Source organism: Taudactylus pleione, unplaced genomic scaffold (assembly GCF_031769625.1).
Source record: "Taudactylus pleione unplaced genomic scaffold, aTauple2 ptg000093l, whole genome shotgun sequence".
Classification (NCBI taxonomy): Eukaryota; Metazoa; Chordata; class Amphibia; order Anura; family Myobatrachidae; genus Taudactylus; species Taudactylus pleione.
In genome coordinates, this window is record NW_028284495.1 from 33892788 (window position 1) to 33906988 (window position 14201).

At 39.6% G+C, this 14201-nt stretch overlaps 1 protein-coding gene across 1 annotated transcript in view; it reads right to left on the bottom strand.

Annotated features, from left to right (window-relative positions):
- Positions 1-1410: 1410 nt before the first annotated feature.
- The window catches only part of TMEM200C (transmembrane protein 200C), a 64825-nt gene continuing 52034 nt past the window's right edge, over positions 1411-14201 (bottom strand). The window contains exon 2 of the mRNA XM_088469811.1: positions 1411-4595. Coding sequence (XP_088325937.1) covers positions 2925-4559 — 1635 coding nt within the window. The 5' untranslated portion in view covers positions 4560-4595 and the 3' untranslated portion in view covers positions 1411-2924. The remainder of the gene's footprint in view (positions 4596-14201) is intronic.

Sequence of the window (14201 nt, forward strand, 5' to 3'; positions counted from 1 at the left end):
ATTATATTATTATAACATTTTCAGATACTAAATGCATAGTACCTGCAGACAACAATGTCAAACAGTTTAATAAAAGACTGTGTAAATGTTCAGTTTTTCTAAGGCACAATGTTCAATACTTCCGTGATAATAGTCCATATGTATATATTAACATAACCTTGTAAGAAAGACAACAGAAAACCATAATGCCCTCATGAGACTAAAATTATAAAATCATACACCGACAATTATGCCAGAGCCTATATGAGTGTTTTACAACCTTATCTGAAGTCGTGAGATAGATTAATGTTTATGTTATACACCAAGGTTAACATATAAAAATAAATACATAAATATAATATTAAAATATTAAATAGAAAATATAAAGCAAATATGTATTTACATCTCATATTTAGACTTGTATGACTTAGTAGTCATTTCACATATCTTCTTACTTTAATAGCATCTTCTACCTGGCATCACTATATTTATGTCTGCTATTTTGACACTAAAATAATAACTACAATAGCTGGAAGACACTGGTGAAGATTATGGCATGACCAGTTAAAAAAAATAATTTAATGGGACAGTCTGCACTGGAAAGTGAAATCGAGCAATGAGAATTTTAAATGTGGACCATATGTTGGACATTAATCCTGTCACACCACTTTACGATCAAATGGACAAACAATGTATATGTATGTGGCTTTAAGAAATCATATCTCTGCATGCGGGTAGGGGCTAATGATCAGTTGAGCAAGCCAGGAGAACTGTGTGATAGTCTAAAAGTAAGAGCTAGACTTTACCATTACTATATTACTATATAGTACTATATTAGTACCATAAACTATATTAATAAAGCAAAATAGCAGCATCTATTTCAATTAAGTTTCAAATCATGTTGGCCAGGTGAATTTTCACCTAGGTACAATATTCTACTTTGTATACCTTTTTACATACATAACACAAGTTTTAATTACGAAATATTTACTAAAAGAGGAAAGACGTATAATTAATATGAATTTATACAAAATAGTAACCTTATATTCTTAGGATGCCGACCTATAAAAAGGTTTGTGCTTCTTACTTACTATATAGTACAACATTAAAAAATTTTAGTACTTTTTGTAAGTGAACCTGCAGTTTAAAACAAAAGGTCTAAAAGGCCTATGTACTAAGCCATGGAGAGAGACAAAGTGGTTGGAGATAACACAGGGATCTATTTACTAAGCAGTGTTAGGAGACAGAGTGAAAAGTGATAAGGTGCCAGCCAATCAGCTACCAACTGTCATTTTTCAAACACACTCCTGTGAGATGACAGTTGGGAGCTGATTGGCTGGTACCTTATCACTTTTCACTCTGTCTCCTAACACTGCTTAGTAAATAGACCGACAGTCTGTAAAGTGATAGTTAGGAGCTGATTGGTTGGTACTATATATCCATCCACTTTATCTCTCTCCAAGGCTTCGTATATAGGCCGGTAGACACATCTCTGTTAATAGCTCATGGAGTATAATCTTGTGTGCCTTATTTAACAAACATTGATACACTATATAACACACTTGGTATAAACATACATTTTTGATATGTGGAAGAATAACAGACAAAACATAAGTATATTAACAATCCTCCTTTACATAATTTCAGGCTCATGGCTCCTCCTATAAAATACATTACACATTAAAATGGCTTTTCTTATTGATGTAATATTACAACTTACAAGAGCTACAAACAGAATTGCCACAATGTCCTTATTTTGCCGGTAAAAAAGGTACTCGGCAACAATGTTATTTAGAAGCAGAAATGGGAGGCCAATTTAATTTTTTTTTTAAATGCGGCAACTCTATCTATCAATTTAACATCATTATAAAATATTTACCACATGATATATGGTTACAGAATAAAAGTTAAAACAGAAAAAGTGGCTTTCCCACTAATAAAACTTTTGTACATTTTTGCATTAAAATTATTTATTTTTATTTGTATTGTTATCATTGTTATTATAAAGAATCTTGATAATAGAAAACATCAAAAGGCTGACATTCTGACAAATGGGCCAGTGATGCAAAACTACAGTGAATAAATATGAAATGTAGCAAAAATACATCTTATCATGCATTCACTTAATTTCCATTTATAGAAATTAAATTCTATGGTAGCTAGCAAAAAGATTTCTAAATTACTATATACTCTGCATTTCAAGTCTGCTTGTTTTAAGCAAGATTGTTTGCATGCTATTATTAAAATACTGCAAGAGGTTAAAAAAAATAAACCAAAGGAAAAAAACCTATGAAAAATACATTTTGGTGCAAGTGATATAGTTGAATGTAAACATATCTTGTAAAGTTTTTTATTATTATTATTATTAATAATGCTATGAGTCATTTTATTATCCTGAACACCCAAAAGAACAGAGTATTACAGAAGATTCAATTTATTCTAAAATAAAACTCTAACAGTCCCACAAGAGCAATTCTTTTTCATTTGTCCATCTTTAAAATGTTTTAATATGCTGTCATCACATAAATGATAAAACCTCTAAAATAGTTTCTCCAAAAATAAAATAAATCAGTTTATTCGGTATATAGGCAGACTTGCTGCCTAAGCATTTGAGTCAAACTATATCGCCATAACCAAGCAATTACTGACATGCCATCAGCAGGAAATATATCTAGTTTAGCTCAAAATGAAGTGCACAGTTATTGTCATAATAATCTATCTGATTTCATATTGAAAGTTAAAGATGGGCTATTTCACAGTTTATTAATACAGTTTTAAATCATACATACAATCAGATGTTTTTGATGGTTATTTATACGTATGGAAACTGTTGACACTGCAGGTCTTTGGATAGTGGCAAGATCCCTGTATTACAACATTTTTCGCAACATTGCATGGACAAACCTTAGGGTACAGTAGATGTTTGCTATAATTTAATTTGTGCCTTAAATACTTGTGTTATCTATATCATCATTGTCGGACTTAGCGTGAGACCTGGAGAGCATCAACAGTTTTTCTTTATTTGTGTACTGTCTCTGAAGATGTACTACATGTTTTTCTGTGCTGGCATCTTCTGAGGACATTTTTAGGTCTATAGCCTTGGTTTCCTCACAGTCTTGGGTTTTATTGGCTGAGGTGTCTATAGACTCAAAGGAGGTTCCTGCCTCCTCAAGATGAATGTAGCCCTTATTGCTTGATTGGTCAGACCCTGAGCTCTGAGAATCTCTTCTTATCAATGGTGCTGTTGTAAGAGAATCCACAAAAGCAGCAGGTTTTGTTTTGCCAAATGGAGAAGCTCTCACCAAAAGGCTGCAGTCTAAGTCTGTGCTACTTAGCGACTGGCTACCTAAGTCTGACAGAGGCCCAGGTGACATAGGTCCCCTAAAGTCAGGCAGACAGCTTGTGCTCTGGCGCCTTAAAGGTACTTTTCTATGGGTTTTGGGAATCTCCCAATTTAAGTCTGCATGGCTAAAATTGGTCAAACTTAATTCAATCTCTCCCTTGGATACTTCTTTGGCATTTTTTCCTCCTTCCCCGTGTTCTTCTTTCTTCTCCAAGAGACAACTATCTAACTTAACAATGGGCAGTGTAAATGCACTGAGAGAAGGGCCAACAATAGAACATGTACTGCTCCTACCCCATTCCAAGTCAGGTGATCCTGAGAGGGAACTATTTTCCCGATCTCTCCCTGAAATTCTGTCAAATTGTAGGGCAGAGTTTGACCTCTCCCTGTAAATACTATATATTGCATCATTGATGTTTGCGTTCTCTGTCGCATGACGGTGCACCTTAGGAGAGGACGTCCTTGTTTCCTTTAGATTTGGAGGAGAGAAATTAATTGTACCTCCAAGCGCAGAATGCCAGGAGCTCTTGGCTAGCATTGCTGCCCCAAATGTGTCTCCACCTTTTATATCCATGCTCCGAGATTGCATGTAATTTACAAACCCATTTAGAGGAGCTCCATCTTTACATTTCATACCATGAACATCAATCACTGTAGAGTAGAGATCCCTCAGATTAATGATCTTTGTTTTCTTGTCTCTGTTTTCATGAAGAACAGCATTTGAACAAATAAATAGAAATATTCCAATGCCCATTATTAGAGGACCAAAAACTTTAAGATTATCTGAGTGCAAGTATCCAGAAAACAGACCTGCAAAGAAACCAGATGTTTTTTGCTGAAGACTTCTCGTTAAGTTTGTGTCGTAAATTTTGAAGGCATTTTGATTAGCGCCGTGACTGCTGTGATGGCTCCGGGATTGATTTTTATTTGCACTGATTACATTTGTGTCACTTGATGGGAATTTGGCTTTATTCATTCCTTGACTTCCATGATGAACTGAGTGACTTTTTGGCCAGTATCCTATAACAGCCATGGCAATTCCAACTAGAAGTACAAGTATTCCAAATAGAGCAATTAATCCAGAGATAGAGCAAAATTTAAGTTTGCCTTTTACTACCACCACATCGTTCTTACGCTTCCTTTTCGCTTTCCGCTTGCGTTTTGGAGTTTGACTTTTGGGTCTGAGAGGATCTTGTTTCCGTGCAGAGATCCTCAACAGACCCCCAGTGGCAATCATGCCGACTTCAGAACGCCTGATAAGTTACTCCAGCTCCTGTGAAAAGAAGAATATAAGACAAAAAAAGGGTTAAGAAATGAACAAATGGAATCAAAAACATTAAAAAGGTTGTATGCCCACCATTAAAGCATTATACTGTTCTCGGAAAAAAACATTAAAAAGGTTGTACGCCCATCATTAAAGCATTATATATTTTTTCATGATGAAGATGAACATCTCATTTAGTATTGCACTGTTTACAGAAGGGGATGTGGTTGACAACATTTTTTGAGTGTGACAGTCTAGCAGAACTTAGTGAAAAAAAAGAGCAAGGTTGGTATGGTAAATTACCAAAACAGCAAGTAATTTTATGGAAATTTGGCTTAATACCATGGTAATTCTGCAGAATTATTTAATTAATTGCAACAAGTGTCCAATAATGTAGCCAATATTTGACCCCTATGTTCAACCTACAAACCCTCTCTCTCTCATGGGTATCCAAACACTGGAATCTCATGCCAAATTCATGCCAGTTTCACTGCAGCTTGTCAGAAAGGCTTGAATGTAAACGCCAATAGTGGTCATTTTCCCCAAGCCGAAATATTCTCTTACAGATTTCGTTAACGTAATTCTTTATGTTTGCGGTGATTTTGGGGCCTCAGACGCTGCAGCATCTATCCAAGTGCCCATTGTCTGCTGTGATATCACAGTGTGTGTGACCGTTAAGTTTTATTGTGGTGCTTTGCCTGCTATCCTTCCTCTAGTTGCCATAGCAACCAGCATTGGCCTGTGTACAGTGTCAGAAGCATCCGAGACACAATGCAGCCCTGTTTACAGTCTCCAGTTCTGCTGCCGTCTTTATGTTTCTGTTCAGTTAGCAGAAGCTTGAGCCACCATTAGATTTTAATTTAACACTTTACTGAATGTACTGAAATAGCCTAGCCCCAATTATTTGGTCTGAAACTGCAGTCTTACAGGATAAGTGACCTGGATACTTTTTATGTTACACTTTTTTTATTAAAATAATTATTTTGGTAGCTTTAGGGATAAAAAATATCTGATCTGTATTGTCCAGCAGATGTGATGTGGAATTGCACCAATTTCGATGGAACAATTCATATTTTTTTTCATGTTGAAGATGAACATCTCATTTAGTCTTGCACTGTTTACAGAAAACAATAATGCACTTGCTCCAATTGCAAACACATCAGCTTTGGACTTTATATCTATACATTCTATAATATAGAAACATATTAGGGCTGTTTAAGAGTTGTATGCAAGTCTGTTTTCTGGACAGATTCTGCAATTTTTTGCACTGCCCATGCACTGTAACTGAGCATACTGTCCAAGAAACTGTGGACGGATTGTTCCCATCTCCACTTTCAGCTGAGTGTAACTGGGCATATTGGTGGATTCACTGTTAAGCATACGCAGAGATCACTTTGATTTCAGAAGGAGCTTTTACACCAGCTGTAAATATAATCGTGTGTAATGAGAGAAAAAACACCGACATGATTGGACACACTAGATCACATGACCGTGCATTATTACCCAATGACTGCACACCTCACGCCTGATCTGCTCCCACTGTTCTCAAAATACCCATCACCGCAGCTGTATCACTCCACAAGTGTAAACAATAACATCTCTCATAGACACTGCTCACAGAATGCAGCACCTCACTGATAGAAATAGACATTTCTGACAGAAAAATATAAAAAAAAATAAACATTAGTCAACTCAAAGAACCTGACACCAATTATCACCAAAGGTGACTGGTACTATGATAATCAATTCAAAGAACTTGAACAGAACTTACCTGAGCAGCCACATCAGAATCCAGCAGAGCAAACAGTAAGTAGATATACCAGCTTTGACCGGAAAAAAGCATTTAGCACTTGTACCTGTAGTACGATTTACTGTTCAACACCTGTTTACATTCCAAAATTAACCACTCTTAAAGTGTCAGCAGTCATTAATGTTCCATTATTTAAACTACCTATTCTGAATGCACAATTGTTTTATTCACTTCCACTGCCATCCAGTTAAATGTTTATTCATTAAAAATAATTAAAAATAAACAGCCCATTCTGAATTACTTTAATCTCTTATTTTGTATCTATTTTAACCTACATCATCTTCACATAAAACTAATTTGTCACAACAGGGGCCATATTATAAGAATGATATACTACTCTTGGGTGTGAGGTCATGTTCTGATACAGTATATATGCACGCCTTGGGTGGTTTAATGTATGAGGCTGATCGGAAAATGGAAAAACCGCCCTCACTTTCCATCATATTATTCTCAGTTCATGGGTGCTGCAGTCACACAAACATAAAAACATAAAATAGTAGCTTGCATCCAGCTCTAAAGAGCTAAAAAGAGACCAGCACACCACCATAGAGAAAAACATGATAATAGCCGAAAACTCCATTATTAGCAGCATGATACAGGCATATTACTTATCAGTGGGATGTAATTGGGAAGCCGGCTGACGTAAGCCCGACAGCCACCTTCCCGACTGCATTATCCCAGCAAGGGTTAAATGACAGGCGTCTAAATTAGATGCCTGTAATTTTTCCGACGCCGGGCGCCGCCAGCGGGCAGCCGCGGGGGAGGAGGGTTAGGTTAAGGGCTCCCGGGGGGGACTTAGGGTTAGGCACCCCCCGGGAGGGTTAGGTTTAGGCTAGGGGGAGGGAGGGCTAGGGTTAGGCACCCCCGGGCGGAGGTTAGGGTTAGGCTCCCCCCAGGGTACTTAGGTTTAGGCAGCAGGGAAGGGGGGGTTAGGCACTTACAGGGGGGGATTAGGGTTAGGCACAGGGGGGAGGTTAGGGTTAGGCACCCCTAAGGAGGGTTAGGGGGGTTAAGTTATGTTAGTAAATACTAACCTTAGGACGATCAGGATTTCCAGCGCTGTCGGGCTTCTGCTGCTGGGCTCTGCTGTTTTGTCAGGCTGCCGCTGCTGGGATTCAAACTCCCGGCCATGTGGCCGCTGGGATATCATACCGATTCCCTTATCAGCATAAGCACACATATGTGGGAGTGTTCAGCCAGTGGACCAACTGCCATTTCAGTTGGACCATCCGCCTTCATTAAGGGCACAAGACATAACTGAAAGAGGCTACACTATAAGGAGAAAATTGGCACCCAATCAATCAAACAAACCACAAACACCTGTACAATACTAGGTGCCATCATCCTCACCGGCTACCAGTACCCAGAAGTCCTCACTAGAGAATCAAGCCAGTTCCTGGAATGCCGCGAGACGTGACATCACTTTCGGACCTCCAGCTCCTGCACAATGTGTACAGACTGGAAGTGAAGCGGCATAACCAGAGCAACCAACAAGCTAGGTGCTGTGTTTAGCAACAATATTAGAGAACCTCTGGACCAGAGATGATGCGGCATAGTTATGAAATACCATAAATTAGGCAATGAGGTTTTGTAACAGTCTGACAGGCACCACAAAACTCCCAGCACAACAAGATATATCCAGAAAAGAAATATCAAGAAAATGTACATATATTTACATATATTTACGCTCAATAGAAATAAATAAATGATACAAAAAAATAAATAAATATACACACCAAAACCAAACATCACCAACTATTGTCAAGCAGCCCTTCCTAAAAAAGCTACAGTATTTAAAGAAAAATCCTTAAAGAAAAACATTAAATTTAGGTTCATGATTAAGGCCAACAGTGGAAAGCGTTTTCAACTTATACATAAATTCACATAAAGCAAAAGTGTTTTAAAGTTTGTCCCTTCTCAAAAAAATTTCTTTGGTCTATGCCCATTGCTGCTTTGCTGATTGATGAGTGATGCATTGGTATACGGATCGCCTTGCCTATATTAATCATTCAGCATGGACACAGGATGAGATAAACAACAAATTTACTCTCATAGGACATGCAATGCTTTAAAAATGGACCATACTTGTCGTGGGTTGTGTAAAGGGCTCAACCATCATAATGTGATGACAGTTAACACAGTCGCTACATTAAAAAGAGCCATTCTTTAAAAAAAGACAAATGCCACTAACCATTTGTGGGCTGATGTCCGAGAAAGTCTTTCAAATTACAATTGCGTTTATACGTAAACAGCAGGTTAGTTGGGCAATATGCTCCAAGAGTGGGATCTGATTTAATAATATACCAATGCCTCAGAATGAATTCCCGCATCTGTCGCAATGAAACTGAGTATGTACTTGGAACGATCCCTATTAGTATCTTCATTCTCAGTTTGCAGTAGAGTATCCCGATTTAGGGTCAGAAACGTATGGTTTCTTCAATTTCCCTTCCCTTCAGTCATAACCACATTAGAGAATGTCTTCTCCAATGTCTGAGGTGATTTGTACCATTCAAATCAAGTGGGAAAATGACAGTCCCTTTTTAAGATGGATCGGGGTGAAAACTGTCAACCAAATGAAATCAAACACTGGTCACAAACGTATCATTAACAATAGAAATCAGCACATCCAGTATATCAATCTTGAGAAGGCTGCTTGAACAGGAAAACTTAGCGGTACTGGTCAAAGAATTAAGAAAAGGGACAAAATTAACAAGGGCTAACTCACCCCCAGTCCACAATAAGAAAATATTGTCAATAAATGCATGTAAAAGGCGATAAATGTTGAAAAACTCCTGTTAATCAATATATGAGTATTTTCATAGTCTACCATAAAAAGGTTGGCTTAGGCAGGGGCCATATAACTGCAGATAAAAGAGTTTTTTATTAAGAAGTAGTTCTTATGGAGGAAAATGTCCATCAAAAGTAAGAGGTATTCACCCAGAGGCCCCAAATATTGTGGACTAGTTGTGATAGCCTTCCTAATTGCAAGAAAACCTTCATCATGACTAATTTTAGTATAGAGACTTGTACTGTCAAGCATGACTAACAAACATGTAGGTGGTAGTTATCCAAAATAATTAAGCCTAGTCAAAAAGTCTGTAGTGTTCCTAAGTACAGTTTTTGTATTTTGAACCACGGGCTAAAGGAAAAAATCTTTTTATTGGGAAAGCATTTGACACAGTGATACCCAGGAGGAGATAATAGGCCTTCCTGGGGGTTTTGTCAAGGGCTTGTGGATCTTAGGGAGGATAAACATTAATGGAGTAATAGGATACTCCTGAGTCAAAAATTTAGCAGTCTGTTCATTAATCCACCCATTATTCAAGCCAATGGCAATAACTGCATTAATCTATGTTTTTTATCTCCTTATAGCATACCAAATCAGATAATTGCTTACGCACCTCAGCAATATAATCACACCTGTTCATGACAATAGTGCCCCCACCTTTATCAGCCAGACGGATGATAATAGACTTCTGTATTTTCCCTTAATTGAATAATAGCCTGTCTTTCTTGTTTATTAATAATAGAATATGACAATTTCTGTTTGTTCATAAAAAGTGTCAATGGGGGGTTTAGTAAAGAGGATCAAAGGCACTCTTGACTTGAAAGATGGAAGCCAACCTAGGACCACCCTGATGCTTACACAAAATAGTCCTTAAGTTTGCTGCAGTCACATAAACATAAAATAGTAGCTTGCATCCAGTTCCAAGGAGCTAAAAAGAGTGGGATCTGATTTAATAATATGCCAATGGATTCCAGGATCTGTCACAACGAAATTGAGCTTATCACATTGCATCGCTCATCAATCAGTGAAGCAGCAATGGGCATAGACCAAAGCACACCACCTGTTGCCAGGCAATATTTTTTTTAAAAAAAGGGGACAAACTTTAAAAGACTTTCGCTTTATGCCTATTGACCACATTAAACCCCATAAGAGAGTGGGTGATCAGCAGAAAAAACTGCTACCACAAGAATGTGAATTTACCTATAAAATTATGTATTACTGTATATATATAATTTTCTTGATTATCCTTTTCTGGCTATATCTTGTAGTTCCTGGTGTCTTGTGGTGCAGTTTGAAGGAAGCCTGGAGTTGTGCACACAGTGTGCGCGCTTAGTGTCTGACACGCGGAGGTGACATTACGTCCCAGTGTGTTCACAGTGTGGTGAGAGCCCTGGGGGCAGCCCAGCATCTCCAGGCGTGTTGGACACACTCCCAGAGTGATAAAAACATTCACAAAGTTGACATGGACATAATGTTGGCATTGCCAGAATGTCGAACATGTGGATCTGTGTTGCAAAGGTGAATATGCCTAACCCTAATCGCAGCCTAACCCTAACCCTAAAATCGTGTCGACATTTACCATAACTACATTATGTCATGTTAACCACCTATCCATGATGACATTTTAAACATTCAGACCTTGTCAACATTCTCTTGTTGACATTTTGAATGTCGACATCAGGAAAGTATACACTTTCACCGTATTTGTTATTTAAAATATAACTTATTTCATTACAAATCATTATTGTAAGATGTATTCCAAAATAACTAAATAAAAGCAAAATTGGCAAATTACATGCATAATATAACATACTGTGAATGACAGCCTTAAATAATCTTGTATGTCTACTGTTACAGAAGTATTATTTGTAGCTACTGTATATCTACTCAAATTCAAAGCAAGAACATCTAGGGAATGTAGTTTATAGGAACATATTATTTATTTTTATTTTTTTTTACCAGTTATTTATATAGCGCACACATATTCAGCAGTGCTTTACAGACAAAATTTGGCCATTCACATCAGTCCCTGCACCAGTGGAGCTTACAATCTATACTCCCTTCCACATACTCACAGACATACACACGAGGGTTAAGTTTGTTGGGAGCCAATTAACCTACCAGTATATTTTTGGAGTGTTGGAGAAAACCGGAGTACCCGGAGGAAACCCATGCAAGCACCGGGAGAATATACAAACTCCACACAGTTAGGGCCGTGGTGGGAATCAAATTGCCAGAATGTGAGGCAGTAATGCTAACCATTACACCGTTTGTGCTGCCCAAGTAGAGTAAATACTTTAGTGATTCATTTAAAATACAGAATTCCTGTCTCTTTTTGTGAATCTACAGTACCACTTCACATACCAGTACTTCCATGGTCTGCACAGCTTTAGAGTTCTCATTTTCAATGCTGCTAAGAACAATACAATCATACAATGAACCTGATGTCCTTCCTTTAGTTACCATGGCAACCAGTATGGGCCTATACACACTGCAAGCATACAAGATGCAAAATATGTTTACATATAAAATGTAAAAAAAAATAGTGAAAACTGAACACATGAAGCATTTAAGAACTTATTATTGCTACTCTTGAAAACTGTGTGTGCTTACCTGAACTAAAAAGTTCTGAATGTTTTTTCATATTTCTGATCTTTCCATTCGCCATATTATGCGGTCTATTCACTAAGCCTTAGGGGGTATTCAATTTGGTGTGAAAAGTCAGGGCTTTTCGCATGCCGGAGTTTTCGCACCACATCAGAGGTTTGACAGGGGATAAAGTATCGGACCGCTTATCCCCGTATTCAATTCAGAAGCTGTGGAATTGGGACTCGGTGGAAAGGTAAGTGGCAAAAAGCAGTGGAGTCACAAGGGGGGTGCGGGCCGCACCCGGGTGTCACCCGCCGAGGGGTGACAGCAAGGTGCAGACTGACACTCCCCCACAGTGACAGGAGCCGGGTGCTTCACTGTAGTATTAAGTGCAGCACACGGCTCCTGATACTGTCAGGGAGCCGGCACTGCTACACAATGCAGTCAGCACCCCCTCCCAGTAATATAAATAAACAGGACGAGAGGGATCAGGGTGCAAGGCCACGCCCCGGGTTCCACGAGGCCACACCCCTTTGCACGAGGCCATGACCCCTTTTTTGGGGCACGCTCACAACGTCCCTCCCTGCACCGTGGTGTCTCTCTTTCTGGCGGACACAAGCCTGAAGAGGTGCAAAGACCTGCTGGTGAAAACACTGTCAGCTGAAGCGGAACGTGACATGGCAACAGCTCCTCCTTCATTTTCTCCTGCAACTGGGGCTGCCAGGAAACAACCTAGATATCCTAACCAACCCGCTGCCAGTGATGCAGGGTAGGCAAGACCAAGTTTGGACATCTGGTCCGGACTGAAGGACCTGCCAACAATTTCTGACATGTCTACTGTCAATGCATATGATGCTGTCACCATTGAAAGAATGGTGGAGGATTACATCGGTGACAACATCCAAGTAGGCATGTCAGACAGTCCGTACCTGTACTGGCAGGAAAAAGAGGCAATTTGGAGGCCCCTGTACAAACTGGCTCTATTTTACCTAAGTTACCCCCCCCTCCAGTGTGTACTCCGAAAGAGTTTTTAGTGCAGCCGGGAACCTTGTCAGCGAAAGGCGTAGGAGGTTGTTTCCACAAAATGTGGGGGAGATGATGTTCATCAAAATTAATTATCAATTCTTCCGGGAAGACCAGCCTCCAGAAAGTACAGATGGATCTGTGGTGGTGGATTCCAGCGGGGACGAATTAATACTCTGTGAGGATGAGGATGTACACAACACTGAAGAAGGTGAGGAATTGGTGGATGAGGATGAGGACAACGATCAGGATGCTAGGCGTCTATATCTATACACCTGTCATTCCCCGACGTCGGGAGACAGGCGCCCGGCATCCTGATCAAAGGGATGCTGGGCGCCGCGAGTGGACAACCTCGTGTTTTAGTTTAGGGCACCCGCGGTGGACTTAGGGTTAGGCACCCCCCGGGAGGGTTAGGGTTAGGCTAGGGGGAGGGAGGGATAGGCACCCCCTCTCTCGCTCCTGGGCTTGCGCATGCGCAGTACCCCACCATCGACCCACATGCGCAAGCCCAGGAGAGAGAGAGAATTTCTCTCGCTCTGGGGCACACTACAAAAGGGGTGGCTGTCGATGTTGATCGACAGCTCGCCCCGTTTTGTAGGCAGGGAGGGGGGTGGCTATCTGCGTGTTTGCACTATGATTTGAGTTTCATTGAAAGTCCTGAGAGTGCTGCCGTTCCTGGGTTATGTGTATATATATTTATATATATATATATATATATATATATATATATATAAATTAGGGGTGTGCACCGGCCACTTTTTGTGTTTTGTGTTTTGGTTTTGGATCTGGATCTTTCTTCGTGTTTTGGATCTGGATTGGTTTTGCCAATACCACCCTTCCGTGTTTTGGGTTCTGGGTTTTGTGTTTTGGATCTGTATTTTTTTGAAAAAAAGCATAAAAACAGCTAAAATCACAGAATTTGTAGGTTTTTCTGCTCCTATGCTATTAACCTCAATAACCTTAATTTCCACTCATATCCAGTCTATTCTGAACACCTCACACCTCACAATAGTGTTTTTATGTCCAAAAGGTTGCACCGAGGTAGCTGGATGACTATGCTAAGCGACACGAGTGGGCGGCACAAACACGTGACCCATCTAGGCGTGAAACTGCAGTGGCAGACAGGATGGCAGTTTGAAAAACTAGGCCCCAAACTGTACATAATGCAAAGAAAAAAAAGAGGTGCAAGATGGAATTGTCCTTGGGCCCTCCCACCCACCCTTATGTTGTATAAACAGGACATGCACACTTTAACAAACCAATCATTTCAGCGCCAGGGTCTGCCACACAACTGTGGCTGAAATGATTGGTTCGTTTGGGCCCCCACAAAACAAGCTGGCAATTAATGTGTCCCTGCACAAACTGGCTCTACGGAGGCAAGATGTCATCCTCATCCTCCTCATCC